Source organism: Lutra lutra, chromosome 2 (genome assembly GCF_902655055.1).
Source record: "Lutra lutra chromosome 2, mLutLut1.2, whole genome shotgun sequence".
Lineage (NCBI taxonomy): Eukaryota > Metazoa > Chordata > Mammalia > Carnivora > Mustelidae > Lutra > Lutra lutra.
The window spans coordinates 138317402-138333179 of NC_062279.1; the positions used below are offsets into that span (position 1 = coordinate 138317402).

Genomic DNA, 15778 nt, shown 5'->3' on the forward strand with positions numbered 1-15778 from the left:
CAGGGAAAAGGGCCCTGCTAGGTAACTGCCAGTTACATAGAAGTGAGCAGAAAATTCCTAGGCCTGCTGGAATTTTCACCCAGGGCAGGAGACCATTATACCCACTCAGTACATTTAAAGCAGCAGTGAGGCAAAAATAAAGGTTCATTTTAAACACATCACACATCATGTTTGCTGAATAGATAGGATGCACCATGCTTCCCTCAAGGATCAGAGTCAATAGAAAGTTAGTGAAAGAAGTCTCCTGGAGGAATCCCATACCACATTTCATTTCAGCCAGCCAAGTACATAATAATTCACGTGTACTGCTTAACTTCTGTGCAATCTGAAGACCAGGTCTCCCAGCCACACACATTCTGGCATGTTCCCAGGAAGGTACAGGGGCAGCTTGGAGGTGTCTTGATTTGACCCACTTTCATGTCTCTTTCCAGCTTCTGGCTCCCTCTACCCCTCCCGTCCTCCACTCTCCACCCTCTGGACTGAATGCTGCCTTCTTCTAGAAGGAGCGGCAGGTGGGTGTGACTGAGAGACAATGCTAGAGAGCTGTGCAGTGCAGTGACTCGATAAAGCAAACAGGCAGCTTCCTTGAAAAATAAAGGGAAGGTTTTAGACCCTCCTGAGCAGATGTGGAGTAGCACTGAATGTTTCTGGGGAGTAGTGATAGAGTCTTCTCTTGTGTCTTTCTCTAGCTCCTGTCTGGAGTCTGCAAATACACAGACTGTTTGTTTAGCTGTGGTTTTTTTTTTTTTTTTTTTTATCCTTAGGAACTTTTTTCCCTTGCTGAAGCAAATCCAAAAACCTGCAGACTGGGCCTGGGGAGACGGTAACGTCTGTTTGGGGTGCAACTGGAACGCATGCAGGTAAAGACCGGTGAGGGACATCTGAGCATCCAAGTGCACGACCTCTTGCGCTTAATGCAGGAGAAACAGCGTGCGATTTGAGACTGCCATGTGAGGCTGTTAAAAGGCGGAATGCCAGAAACATTCAAGATAATGCCTACGAGCTCATCTTCCTCCCAAATGTCAGACTTGCAAGAAGTCTGGATTTTCTTTGCTGTGTAAATGCTTTTCTTTTTTCCCTTTCCTGAGAGCTGGAGATGATCCTTTAATGACAGATTTTTCCATCTTCACTCTATAGGCAATCTGTTCTACACGCCCCCCTTGAGTGCTGAAATGACTTTTATGTGCATCTGATCGACCACACACCAACACCATTTGCCAGACAGGAGGAGCAGAGGTAGGGCTGAGCACGCAAGGAGGGTTAATCTCTCTGTGTCTCCATTTCTGCATCCGTAAAACGACAATGAAAGTGAAATTTCCCTCATAAGGCTTTAAAGGGTACTGTGCATGGGTGGTGTGGTGTATTTGATAGCTACGGTTATTTCCTCATTATCTAGTAATTTCCTGGGTCTGTGGAAATGTGAGGTGGGAAAGGATAACGTGAACCAGAGTTAGGTCCAAGCTCTCCTGGGTTATTTATTTGTGATTTGCAGCAATATTGTGGGCCAACAACACTTAAATCTCTGACCACATTCTTTTTAGATAGCATTAGACCTGGTTCTAACAGCGTTGATGAGAATTTGAATCTTTTCACCCATTTATTCGCACATCTGTGTCTGTTCATTTGTGGATCAGTTATCTGAGTTAGGGCACTCGGCAATTTACAAACTTGTATACAGCAAAGGACTCCCCTGAAGGAATCTATGGCCATTTGGTTAGTGATATAAGCAAGTGATACCTTGTCAGAATGACCAGGTTTGGAATATTCTGTTAGATCCCAATAAATAAAACTAACCAGAAATAAAAGGGCTAGGAAAAACAGTTTGAGAATAACCTCAGTTTCTATACTAAGAGACTGTTCTCTCTAGCCATATTACTGTGTACCATCAGGCTTCCGATCACAGAGGTGCTCTCAGGATTCCTGTTTCCTCACATCTGCCGGTATCTTCCTCTACAGTGACCTGGCAGCTTTCCCTCTCTTGGTCAGGAACCCCTGCTTCGGGATTAGATTGGACACATCTACTGAGTGCCTGCCATGGGCTCAACACTCTGAGTCTGTTTTAGGCAAAAAACAGTTTTGAGATTATGAATTACACGGGTGCAGACCAGGATCCTGTATTTTAGTTTTGGATGTATTTTAGCACACAAGTTAATGCCTTCCATTTGTCATCTGGGCTTCGTGGAGATGTATGAAGCATGTATCCACTTTCAAGAATAAGGAATCTCACAGATGACACATTTTCTCTTGAAAATGAAATAATATTTTATGGCAAGGAAGACGACCCATTTTTGATTGGGTCTTTACAGGCTTGAGAACAGCTATGCCATCAGTGTTTTCAAACTGCTAGCAAAAGGTCTATCAGGCCTTCCAATATACTTCACAGAGACAATGAGCAGTGAAGTGTCTAATGGTAAGCAAAGATGTCAATAAATGGAAAAATTACGGGATGATCTTGTACCTTTGAAAAGGGAACTTGTCATTTGACCTGCGTCAGCCACTTACTCTTCTGGGCCATGACTCTCTTAAGTTAAAAATTAGAAGTTTATCAGGGTAAAGATTCAATTACTTTTAAAGTTCTTCTCTCCCGAAAATGACTAGGATTCTAGGTCTGTGCTCTTTGGTAGGTTAGCCATTAGCACCAGAAATGCAGCTAGTTCAAACGGAGATGTTCTATAAATATAAAACACACATCAGGTTTTGAGGAGTTAATACAAAAGAAAGAATGCAAAATATTTTGAGTATATGGGGTTAAATAAAATAGATCATTAAAATGAACTGAACCTATGTTTTTTACTGTGACGACAGAAAATCTGAAATTCCATATGTGACTTACATTATATTAATACTGGACAGCACTGCCCTAGACCTTCAAAATAAAGGGAGCGGAATTTGTCTCTAAGGACTTTGAATTTTTAAAAAAATTTATTTATTTGACAGACAGAGATCATAAGTACGCAGAGAGGCAGGCAGAGAGAGGAAGGGAAGCAGGCTCCCCACTGAGCAGAAAGCCCCATGCAGGGTTGGATCCCAGGACCCTGGGATCCTGACCTGAGCCAAAGGCAGAGGCTTTAACCCACTGAGCCACCCAGGCGCCCCAGGACTTCGAATGTTTAAAGGTCATTTTTTCAATGTTGAGGTCATTATGCTTCTAAAAGTCAAGTTTTCAAAGTCAAAATTCTTATCCACTCAAGACTAATAAACTGTGTGGGGGCATATTTGCTACCAAGTTCCTCTTGAAGTTACTGTCTGTTGAGGACCTCTGCAAGTTCTACAGTTATAACACTCCATATTCAACCACTATGGTGATGTCTCAACTATCCCATAAGAGATTATCAGGAAATACACCAAAATGTTAAGTGTGATTATTTCCAGGTGGGGTACTGAGTGATTTTTGCATTCATTTTTAATTCTTTTCTTCATGTTTCAATCTTTCAACAATAAGGTTCATTAATTTCTTCATCAGAAAAAAGGCTTATCTTTACATTTCAGTCTAAATAATTTTACAAATTCTACAAATACCACAAATAGGTAAAAAAGAACTTAAAAGGCAATATTCCCAGTGGCTTTAATCTGCTTTTCTCCATTTCCAAATTTTCAGTAGTGAATAGGTTACTTCTATCAAGAGAAACAACACACCTTATTTTCACATCTTGATATCCACCCACCTTTTAAACCTTAAACCAAAGTTACTTTGCATGCTAGTTTTCTTAAAACTCCTGAAGCTTTTCTCTTTCCTCTATAAGACTTAAGAGCAGATACTTTAGGTGTGAGCTTCCATCTTGATGCTAACCCAGCTCTCTAATATTTTTATAACTGCAATCAACTAGAACGGGCATTAGAATATATGTGGAGGATGGGGAAGAAATCCAGAAGATACTTGAATATGCCACCACGTACAGGGCGTTTAGGTTGGACCTTAAAAACACCCACCTGAAGGAATGCCATTTACATCTGAGTCCGGGGACAACAGGGGAGAGAACCCTCCGGCATGTAGCCGGGACCAGCTCGTACAGCCACGTGTCTCTCTCAAGCGCACGCGCGCGCGCGCACACACACACACACACACACACACTCATTCATACACAGAGTGAGCAGGGTAGTCCCCTAGCCCAATCCCGCATGCCCTGCGGTTGCTTTTTTCACTTGCCCTTCCCTGGACTAGAACCAGCATCCTACCCGCCTGGGATACCACGGGGTATGACACACTGTCGTGTGCGAGCAGGCAAGACGCACAGCCAGATGGACCATCCGCCCTTGGAAAGCGATGGGCTTCTAAAGGTCTGTCAGGTATGACTGTTCAGCCTGGCAACATTGCACACTCAGTCCACTTGTTTTCTTCTTGAGGAAAAGTAGTCTTTTTCTAACTCCCATGTGGTGACAACCCTGTGGACTATGGAACTTCTAAGCAGAGCAGGACTTACTGTTAGTGGTAAAGATGACTTCTCCTTCCTGCGGGGTGGGATCTGTATCCGGGACCACCTGCAAGGCTCCCACCGTCCGGACAGCAGGGTCCAGGGTGACTGAACTTTCATTCACAGTGGTGTCGCTCGCGCCTGTGATCTGGTTGGTGGGTGGGCCTCCTAGAGATCCCTCGAAGTCGGTGGGCAAGTCATCTATGCAGTCGGCATTGGGCTAATATGAACAGAAAAGGATCTGCCCTTAGTGCTGGTCATCAAGTTAGAGATGAAATGTTCACAGCCTAAGTCTTTTGTCTCAATGGAAAACCAAGTTCTTTATGGTTCTCTTCCTGAATTGCTTAAAAAAATTTTCTATTATAGTTTCTCTAATTAACTTGAAAACCACTTTCAAAATTTCCTTTCCAAGGGTTCCACTTAGATTTAGAGAGAACATTTTAATTCCAGGAGAAGCAATATTCATATATTAATATAATGGAGGGGGACACGGCATTTATTTATAATGATAGTCCTTCCTTACATATAGTGTGTACTCCTCATATAGAATGTAGTTGACAGCTGATAATTACCCCCAAAGACCCATGAATTGCTTGCAAATGCACTGATGACAGCAGAGTAGAGAAGGGGCACAGAATCTGACTCATGGTGAACTGTTTAGTAGAGAGACACACAAAGCCACAGGGTGAGGCTATTTTTGTTGTGGTGGTTAAACATGAGCCAAAAGCCAGCTGTAAAAAATAACCTATTTACTTACCATGCAAACTGATCATATGTTTGTCAAATCCTCTAAGTGAAAACTTTACTATCTTAAAACCAGGGTGATGCCATCTAGCTTAACGATCCACTCACTGCAAGACTTCCTCTCCCTCCAGGCCCTCATTGTCAGATCTCTGACAGCCTCACTTGAAGAACAAAAAAATGGGGAGCTCTCTGCTTTGCAAGGCAACCTGTGTTGGCTAGCCTTGTTAGACTATTCTATCATGGGGCAAAATCCTACCCGTTGCAAGTTTTTCTCTTTGGTCTTAGTTCTGTTATTTGAAATAGTATTGAATATATTTATATGTCTTCCACAAACAACTTTTAAGATGACTTTCAGTTGTTATGCCTCTTTCTAACCTCCAAAATTATTTTAAAAAGATGGTGTTGCAGAGATACAGTGTTGAGATATATTAAGAATAGCTATGAAATAAATTTGGTTTTGTACTCGTAATGGATGCAGATCAGGACAGGTAGGATTAGGTGAGGAAAATTCTAGATTGGCACCGATTGAATTAACATCACAATGACTACACTGTGTGTGAAGTTCACCTGAAGGGAAAATCTATAACTCATGGACTCACTGGGAGCACAAAGCAAGGAACCCAAAGTGGGGGACTCTTGTTCTAACTTTCTACTCTTACAGCAGTCTCCCAAGCTGCACACCTGTGTTTCCAATAGTCAGCTGGAAATTTCCATCAACCTCATAAAAACTCAAATTCAGCTCATTTCACCTTCTTCATCTCTATGGGAAGTGGGCCAATTCATTGAAACTCAAGTTATCAAAAGTCAGTTCTTTGAATGACCAACCCTCCATGTTTACTAAACTTAGAGATCATAATACTGGGCATGAGCAGGTATGTTACGAATTTTCGCTATTTCCAGCCTTCCTATTTCCTTACAGTTTCTTCCCTGGTATATTCCATTCTCTACTTTCTCACCAGAGCACTCTTTAAAAGACAAACAAACAGGGGCACCTGGATGGCTCAATGGGTTAATCCTCTGCCTTCAGCTCAGGTCATGATCCCAGGGTTCTGGGATCTAGCCCCGCATTGGGCTCTCTGCTCAGCAGGGAGCCTGCTCCCTGCCCCCCTGCCCCCGCCCCGCCTGTCTTTCTGCCTACTTGTGATCTCTGTCTGTCAAATAAATAAAATCTTAAAAAAAAAAAAAGACAAACAAACAAATAAAAAATGGGGCACCTGAGTGGCTCAGTTGGTTAAGCCTCTGCCTTTGGCCCAGGTCATGATCCTGGAGTCCCAGGATCAAATCCCAAGATAGAGTCCTGTGTTGGGCTCCCTGCTCAGTGGGGAGTCTGCTTCTCCCTCTGACCACCCCCCATGCTTTCTCTCTCTCACTTTCTCAAATAAAGAAAGAAAATCTTAAAAAAAAAAAAAAAAAGGTATGATTCTTCTTTTCTCTTAAAGAATGAATTATAAGGTCCTTAGTGCGGGAAAACAGAGTCTCTACACCCTTACCCCAGCCAGCTTTTCTGACCTCCCCTCAGCCCTTGGAAACACAGGCCATATATTCACTATCTCAGGGCTTTAGCTAATGCTGTTCCTCTGCTCAGCCCCCATCACCCCCACCCCCTTTTCTATCCCTAGGTCTCCAAATAACCATGGTGAATTCCTAACCATCCTTCAATTCCCAGGCCAAATGGCATCTTTTTTTTCTAAGTTGCATTCCCTCCCAGATAGCATCCTCCATACTGTGACACTTTGTAGGCATTTATGGTTTATTTGTAACTGTGCTTGTCTTTGTCTCTCTCTACTAGTCCACAAGCTTTCTTTTCTGCCCAGTTTTATTCATATATAATTGACATGTAACACTGTGGTAGCTTAGACAACAGGATGATTTGATACACACATATACACTGGAAAATGATTAACACATAGGTTTAGTCAATATCCATTATCCCATATAGTTACACTTTGTAATAAAGTATCCCATATAGTTACACATAGTTATGTTTGTTGTAATGACAACTTTTAAGATCTACACTCTTAGCAACTTTCAAATATACAATACAATATTGTTACCATGCTGCACCTTACATCCCCAGGATTTATTTATCTTATAACTTGATCACCTTCACCCACTCCACCCCCACCACAACCTTCAGCCTCTGGCAACTACCAGTCTGTTCTGTTTCTATGAGCTCAGTTTTTAGATCCCACATATAAATGGGACATAAGCTTTTTAGAGTGAAGCCACTACATCATGTTGATCTTAAATTCCAAGCCCTCATATAGTGTCTGACAATTATTAGGTGCTCAGCAAACGCCCACTTGAGTATTTTATTGGAGTCTCAGTTTACTACTATGAGAAGCTGGGAACATTAGTATTAGCCCTAGATCAACGACGGGAAGATTTGAGAAAATGCTTTTAAAAACGGTCAGGTTCTGTGCAGAGGTAAGGTATGCTGTTCAAGGGCAGCAGAATATGTCACCCCAGATACACTGTTGGCGTAAAGATTATTTTGAGTTAAACACAGTGGAGAAGAATCAGATAAAGTAATGGTCTCTGTCCTCCCATCTACCTAAAAGTAGGACACAAATTTGTAAAGGTGGCTTCCCTCCTTGTACCATGAAGAGAAGAACATTCTTATTACCAGAGTCTGAGAGTTGATGCCAAATGGGTCTGTAATAACATACCTCATTACCACGCTCTTATCTGCCATTAGTTTCCCTCATATATGTACTTCCTCAGAATCTGCTGCCCTAGAAGCTCAAGGTCCTTTTCCTTTGTCTTGCCACTTCTCTAAAAATTTGTTCTTTCATGAAGATGTGATGTCCAAGTTCTGACCGCCCCTTTGATTTACTCATCCCTACACACTCCTATATGCATGGACAATGCACATGTGAGTAAACAAATGGTTGTTTTTCTCTTGAAAATCTTGTTTATTTGTTTATTACTTGTTTGTTTACATGACAGAGAGAGAGAGCAAGAGAGCATAAGCAGGGGGAGCAGCAGGCAGAGGGAGAGGGAGAAGCAGGCTCCTTGCAGAGGAAGGAGCCCAATGTGGGACTCAATCCCAGGACCCTAGGATTATGACCTGAGCTGAAGGCAGACACTTAACCTACTGGGCCACTCAGGGGCCTCTTCTCGTGGTAATCTTTTTCTAGTCTCATTTACAGGAGCCCAGCAGGAGAACCTAGGAGGGTAGAAGGAAAAACCATGTTTTTGTCTTCCCCTACAGTATATAAAAACCCTTAAAAGCAAAACTGATTGTGTGTGGGGTGTCCAGGAAGAAAAGATTTCATGAGAGAATACTGTGCTGGTCGGTCTTTCATCCAAGGCATCTGGATGCAGTTGTAGATGCGGTAACAACTGACATATTTTTCAAAATGTTGACTTCTCTTGTTGATATCATTCGTTTTATCTCTTTTCTTTAAAAAAAAAAGTTATTGATTTTTTTTAAAGATTTTATTTATTTATTTGACAGAGAGAGATCACAAGTAGACAGAGAGGCAGGCAGAGAGAGAGAGAGGGAAGCAGGCTCCCCGCTGAGCAGAGAGCCCGATGCAGGACTCGATCCCAGGACCCTGAGATCATGACCTGAGCCGAAGGCAGCGGCTTAACCCACGGAGCCACCCAGGTGCCCAAAAGCTATTGATTTTGATGTAGAGTGTTCTCTTTTACTTTGTGGACTAGTAGGATCAGTATTATATCCTTAACAGAAGGGGAAAAGAGAAAGAGCTAATTAGCTCAGTGAGATTGTTAATGGTGGCACGTGTGAATAATTTGACTTAGGTATAATATTTAATAGACCACAATTTCCAGAAACTCACAGTTTATGTCCACCCTAAGTAGTTCATCAAATAGATATTTTGAAAAGAAACCCAATTTATAGACCTCTAAGAGAAATTACAGTCATATGTTTAGCAGAGATGTCAAATACCATCTGCGAATGAATACGGTATAGGTCTTCAGATTTAGGTGAGCATGGGCAAACACCTCAAATAAATCAATCTCTAAACAGTCAGGAACTTGGGAATACCCCAGCTACATGGAATTTCTACTTAGTAACTATTATCCTATTCATGCCAGGACAAGAGTGATAGGAGAAGGTGTTTGCTGGGATATGAATGGCCTGGGTGTCACAGTACCTTATAGGAGGACTCACTGAGACCTCTGTTCTGTCGTCTACAAAGACATACCTAGACCTGACAGGAGAGAAAGGAACGTGAAGCACTGTTGTGTAGATAAAGGGGTGAAAACACTTCAGACAAGAAAGGGCCCCCTGGGGGCGCCTGGGTGGGTTAAGCCTCTGCCTTTGGCTCAGGTCATGATTTCAGGGTCCTGGGATAGAGCCCTGCACTGGGCTCTCTGCCTACTTGTGATCTCTGTCTAATAAATTAAATCTTAAAAAAAAAAAAAAAGAAAAGAAAGGGCCCCAAGCCCCTTTACAGTCAGTATTTTATTTCTCTCTCTCTCTTAAAGGTTTATTTATTTATTTGAGAGAGAGAGAGAGAGAGATTGTGCGTGCAGGGGGAGGGTCAGAGAGAGAGAGGGAGAATCCCAAGCAGAACTCACGATGCAGGGACTTGATCTCACAACCTTGAGATCATGACCTGAGCTGAAATCAAGAGTAGGATGCATAACTCACTGTGCCACCCAGGCACCCCAGTATTTTGTTTCTCTTGGTAACATGTAATAAAGACAGATACCCACTGTAATGGGAACTTCATAATCGGCAAGCTTTCGTTCTTTAGCTCATTTGAGAGATATCCACTTACAAAATGAAAATGTCTCCAGGTTCCAGCTTTCAACTTACATGGATTTGCCTTATAGCACAGGTGCATACAAGGATACTCAGTTAAAGTCAACCAAAACCAAAATCAAGCCCCCCCAAAAAACCTTACCACCTGTAACTGGACAACTCAGTTGGCCAAGATGACCACTGAGGCCTTGGTGAGTGGGAACTGTTCAAAGGAGGACCGGACTGAATTTCACAAATACGGTTCTGTGACCAGCAGCCTTCAGACTCTGAAGGGCAATGAGGCCCCAAGACATGTATTGATCAACTTGGCACATGAAAGGGCTACAGAGATAAGAACCAACAGGCACTAACTGTTAGAGACTGACAAGCTCTTGTCAATTTTCCTGAAGAATGGAATGAATATAAGCAATTTAGAAAACTTATGAAGCAGTCTCTGTAAGCAGCATACAAAGGGTTTCAGTTGCTATAGGAAGTATTTACTGATTGAGAAGGCTGTGAGCTTGTCCAGTGACAGGGGAAGTTAAACGAATGCAACAAAACATCATCTTTTTGGAGTTTAGGCATGGTGCTGCTACCCAGGGGCGAAGTATAGAGTGGAACAACATTCCAGATTCCTCCCAGATCCCGACTTCAGTGTCATCCTCTAGGAAAAAAACAGAAAAGTCTTAGAGAGGCGAGAGGGTAGCCAGATGCCTTGGTGCTTCCTGAGAAGTAGCCCACAGGCTTTCTTCTTCCCAGAGGATGTTCTGTTCTCTGGGTCGAGCTCAGATACATGTCATGTTTCTGTCCAGCTCCCTGGTAAAATCCAAAAGATGCTACCCATGTTTATTTTTCTTGAAGTCCAGTGTGCTAAGTAAAATCCCATCCTCCATACTTGGTCAGCATGGAACCATGAACAAAAGAAACTTCTAAAAGTGAAAATGTTATTAATTTTGGAAATAAGCCCAAAGGCCACCCAATACTTCTATTTTAAAAATAGTATCTGTATTCTCAACTCCTTCTCAAGTACCTTCTGGAGAAGTCCTACCACCTCTGGCAAAGTCTGAAGTCAAATGCTGTTTAGTACAAAACTTAACTACCAGGAGTGGTTTGGTTTCATCGTCCTGACCAAGAAGCACTGGGATTGACATTCAGGAGCTTCGAGAACATCCTGAGGAATAGGAACTGGGTCAGATAATGTGACTCTCTCTTTCATTGTTAAGTATTCTGCAGATGTTGGAGACTAAAGACACACACACACATGCAAGCACACACGTATATGCATTTCCTGGCTCCCCCGTATGAATCTGCTGCAGCCGGCAACGTGAGAAGTGCAAACCCCGAGTTCAATTTTCTAAACTCCCAATGTCTGGTAGAGAGGTTGGGTGCTTGGTAATATTTCACGTCCGCTGTAATTGACTTTCACCTTGAACGCATTATGCATTTACAACTCTGGTCTGAAAATTTAATGCACTGGCTTTCAGAATCTAGCTCAAAGCCACAGCACATGAGTTGATTTGTGTTTGGTGTATCAGCCATGAAAAACAGCAGACAGCTGGCATGGACACAGCTGCTACCGGGTAGAAAATTCAGCCAATGCCTGACCTCCGAGTCTTCAGGTGTGCCCTCTTCAACAGAGCCACTCTGATAATCCTAGGATAATTAGCCCTTTGGCATTAAAGAGATCCTTTGATATCTGATCCTTTCTTCTTCAGTGCTATCTTGGGACCCTTAACATTCTCTTTATTCTCTGCCATTAGTGGTGAGAAGTGACAAGAGAGAGGCTGCGGCAGAGCAGAGGGGATGGGGAGGAGGTTGGCCTCCGTATCCTGTTTGTCTAGCTGCTTTTAGACAGTGCCAGCGTTTTTTTCACATCTCTGTGCAGCCCTCGGATTTGGTGGCCTGGCTTGCTTCCTGCCCTCACCGCAGCAGCTGGTGTCTCACCAACCACCAGCTGTGGCTTTGCTTGAATACGGTCCTGGGAAAGTCCTTCCCCAGAGCAGCGAGCCGGCCAGCTGGTGGGGTTCTCCTTGCACTGGGAGAGAGACTACATTTTATAAACACATAACTGAGGGCACAAATGGGACGGTAGCGCTAGAGTGAAGGGGTGCTGGCTCTGCCTTCCTGTTCACTCAAGGTCTCTGCAGAGACCTGAGTTGAGCAGAGGCTCTGGGCCAGGTTCCCCAGTGGCTGGCTTTCCCTCCCCTTGTTCAGAAGAGTTCCTTTCCCGGGAAAGCTAGGCACTTCAGACTTTTCCAGAGAAGGGCGGCCTCAGAAAGTTGGCATGCAAAAGCCCTTGCAAACAATGCTGTGAGTAATGCCACAGGAGGCGAGCACTGGGCACCAGGACCATCCTGCCTCTGCTGGGTCCTGCCTGCGCTCACACCCCGGAGCCCAGGGGAGAAGCCTACGAGCTGCAGAAGCAGCATCTCGAGTCACAGGTGGGCATGTGGTGAGAGGGTCGTGGTGTTCTCCGACTGAGAGAAAGTGAGAGGACAGATGTTTTCAGACATGGGCGTTCTCTTGGGGGCTCATCAGATGACACCCCCCGCTGTGCCAAGGAGGGGGTCAGAGAAAATCCGGGTGTGTGGTTTTCTCCCTGCTTTGGGGGTAATGCAGAAAGACACACATCACGATGCTGTAGGCTGGGCTGTGCTTACCGGGATCCCTAGGGCTTTAAGAATGTTCATCTTGCACATGGGACAGGTGCGATGGTCTAGAAGCCAGGGGTCAACACAGGACTTGTGGAAAAGATGCCTGCAATGAGAACCATACATCTTAGAGTGGCGGTAACTGCAGAGACGACCTAGTCCACCACAGCCCAGAGACTTGTCCAAGGTCACTCGACCGCTCAGAGGCAGAGCCGAGACTCAAACCTCCAACTCCTAGCTCCATGGGCCAGGGAGCCGCCTCTCATACCGGGTGCTGATACAGTCAGACTTTGTCTGGATCCCAGGACTGTCCTCTGGGATTCACAACTGAGTCTTCCAAGTTTCAGAAAATGTAGAGAATGGAGACACAGAGAGATTTTGCTCTTTCTCAGTAGGAAGAAGGCTTAGTGGGAAAGAATGGCAGCAGGGAGGCCTGCCCGAACCTTTGAGAATAGACCTCGAGGGAGAGAGAAAGATTACTTGCAACTAAATCCAAAGTTTCTTTTTTCACAGTCAGAAGACAACTGCAAAATAAAGGCTTGTTTCCATTAATATTGGGCTGTCACACAGAAGGGCAGCAGAGCTCCTGGAAGCATTTCATAACACAGATGACATTTTACGTTGTGACGGCTGCTGGCTGCAGAAGCAGAACCGGGCTGAACCGCCCTGTACCCTTTACTGTTTGTACAGCTGACGCGCTCATCGCCCCTGCAGTGCCCATGCTCCAGGCCCGTGAGCCTTCCCTGCATACCAGCAGAAGTGGGGCGCTCAGGACGGTCAAGAGGGGGGCCTCCTAACTGACCTTTCCCTCAACTTGCTCTCCAGGGGCCCAAGAGATCAGCAGGGACTTCTCGAGTCAGAAGCTTTTCTCACTCGCAAGACTCGGGGCCACCAGCCGAAGCAGACAGAACTTCCTGCCTGGGGCAAGACTGAGAGTGAATGGTCTGCCTTAAGTACGAGGGCTTCGCAGGAAATTCCGTCCACCCTGACCGCATCCTTGGTGCAGCACTATTCCTGGAATATGTTTACTCTCTCTCACCTTCGTCTTCTTCCTTTCTAACAGTTCTGTTTTCTTTGTGTTAGAGGGCTTTCTGCTCAGATGCTTCAAAGGGACCCCTAAATGAGGGAAGAGGGAGGGAAGGGCCAGCTTTTAAATGGAAATTGAGAAGAAACCCACGTGCTGAGGCTGGGGATGGCAGTAGGCTGGATAGGAGTAGGTTGGGGATTAGAACAGGAGAGTAGCAACTTGCACGGATCATCATGTTCCCAGATGATCGCTTGGAATGCCTGCAGATTTATTCCTTGGTAGCTATGTATCACACTCATTCGTTCCTCTATCCATCAGTTCATCCAACAAATAATAAATGCCAAGGATTGTGCTCAACTCTGGGAATGAGCATGGTAACGATTTGGCTCCTTTCCCTTCAGGAGTGTAACAGGAGGAGCAGATGCTAATAAAATAATAGAAATAAACTACTTAATGACAACCGTGCTAAGTATCACATTAGAAGAACAGGGAGTTTGGGGAGGCTTCTAACTGGGAGATCTATCCTGTTGGGGTACTCAGGGAAGACCTTCCCCATGAAGAGCCAAAGCCAAAACATTTGAGGGCTACATGGACACTATCTGCATAAAAGGGAGGAGAGAAGAAAGAGGGTGTTCTAGGCAGAACAATCGACTGGTACAAGAGCCCTGAGATGGGCACTGGCAGGACTGAGGGAGGGACTAAAGAGGGATGAAGCCACCCTTCTCCACCTCCCTCCCCAACAGCAGTATGGACCTCCCCATGTTCAGGCTCTGCTCTCAGGGAACAAGTTCTGAATCTCAACTTGCTCACCAACTGGTGCTCCTTTGGGGAAAAAAGCCAAACATCATGATCCTTCTGACTGCTCCGGGGAGTCAGCTTCTCTGCGTCCCCCGCACATGTGCTGGTACCAGAATGATGGGAGGGCCAGTCACTAGTAGCTGTCTGAGCTTCAATAAGTCTCTTACTATCCCCAAGCTGCAGGTACCCCCTCTGTAAGCTGGAGATACAGCTACCCAGGCAGAGATGTCTTCCTAGAGTCTCCACCGCAAAAGCTGACTCCTGAACACCTTGAATCATTCCTCTCTGCGAACTTGTCATTCTGATATCTCTGTGATGCTAAGTTTTGTGGGTCAACTCATCTAGGCTCTAGTGCCCAGTCATTCAGTGAAACCCTAATCTAGGGGAATGTCATAGATCTAGTTAATACCTACAATTGGTTGACTTTAAATAAAGGAGATTATCCCAAATAGTCTAGGTGGGCCTTATCCAATCAGTTAAAGGCCATAAGAACAAAACTGAGGTTTCCTGAGGAAGCAGAAATCCTGCCTCCAGTCAGCAGTGTCAGATCCTGCTCGAGTTTCTAAACTGTAGGCCTGCCCTACAGATTCCTGACTTGCCAGCCCTATGATCATGTAAGCCAATTTCTTGAAAAATCAATGCCTTGAAAACTCTCTCTATATATACCTATGATATGTAATATAGTGAGATACAGTGGGATTCTTTGGAGAACACTGACCAGTACATCCTCCAATGAGAATATGAGGTCCATGAGAGAAAAATCTTCATTTTCCTAATTCACTACTGTATCCCCAGCACCTAAAATAGTTCCTGGCACACAGGTGATACTCAAGAAATATTTGCTATATGGATGGATACTTATCCAGAGACCTGGTCCCCCTCACCGCCTATGCATGGTCATCAAGCTATGTGGCCTCCCTGGAGCAGAATCTTTTCTACACGGCCTGCTTCACGTCTATTCTCAATGCTTCTCCCTCACTCCTCATCTTGGTGATGGCCTTTATTATTAAAATAACATTGCCACTACTCTCCATGCCACCAGCTTTTCCTGTTCTTTTCATCCCACTCATCCTTGCCAGATTTATCTTCCTAAAATACAGCACTAGCTGTGTCACCCGCTTGTTCCGTTCTGTTCTGTGCTAGGAGCTGGGTACAAAGATGAATAAGACAAGGGCCCTCCACCAGTGCAGGAGTCCAGGGCTTCGATGGGTCCCTGTGAACTGCAACAGAAAGGCCACTGCAAAGCCACACCCCTTGATCCACTGCTTTCTGGCTCTTTGGTCTCGGGCAAGTCTTAATATCCCCAAGACTCAGCTGCTCACCTGTGACATTTTCTTCAAAGCATGGAGTTTGCGAGTGAATGAGTCCGCGTGTGTGCTCGCATGTGAGTGTGTGTGTGTGTGTGTGTTGGGGTAGGGGGTAAATAAGG

General features: G+C 44.5%; 1 protein-coding gene across 2 annotated transcripts in view; it reads right to left on the reverse strand.

Annotated features, from left to right (window-relative positions):
* The window catches only part of RNF150 (ring finger protein 150), a 277312-nt gene that overhangs the window by 44465 nt on the left and 217069 nt on the right, over positions 1–15778 (reverse strand). For both annotated transcript variants that reach the window (XM_047718513.1, XM_047718515.1), the window contains exons 5-6: positions 12534–12630; positions 4422–4632 (exon numbers count right to left, since the gene is read on the reverse strand). In XM_047718513.1, coding sequence (XP_047574469.1) covers positions 4422–4632; positions 12534–12630 — 308 coding nt within the window. The remainder of the gene's footprint in view (positions 1–4421; positions 4633–12533; positions 12631–15778) is intronic.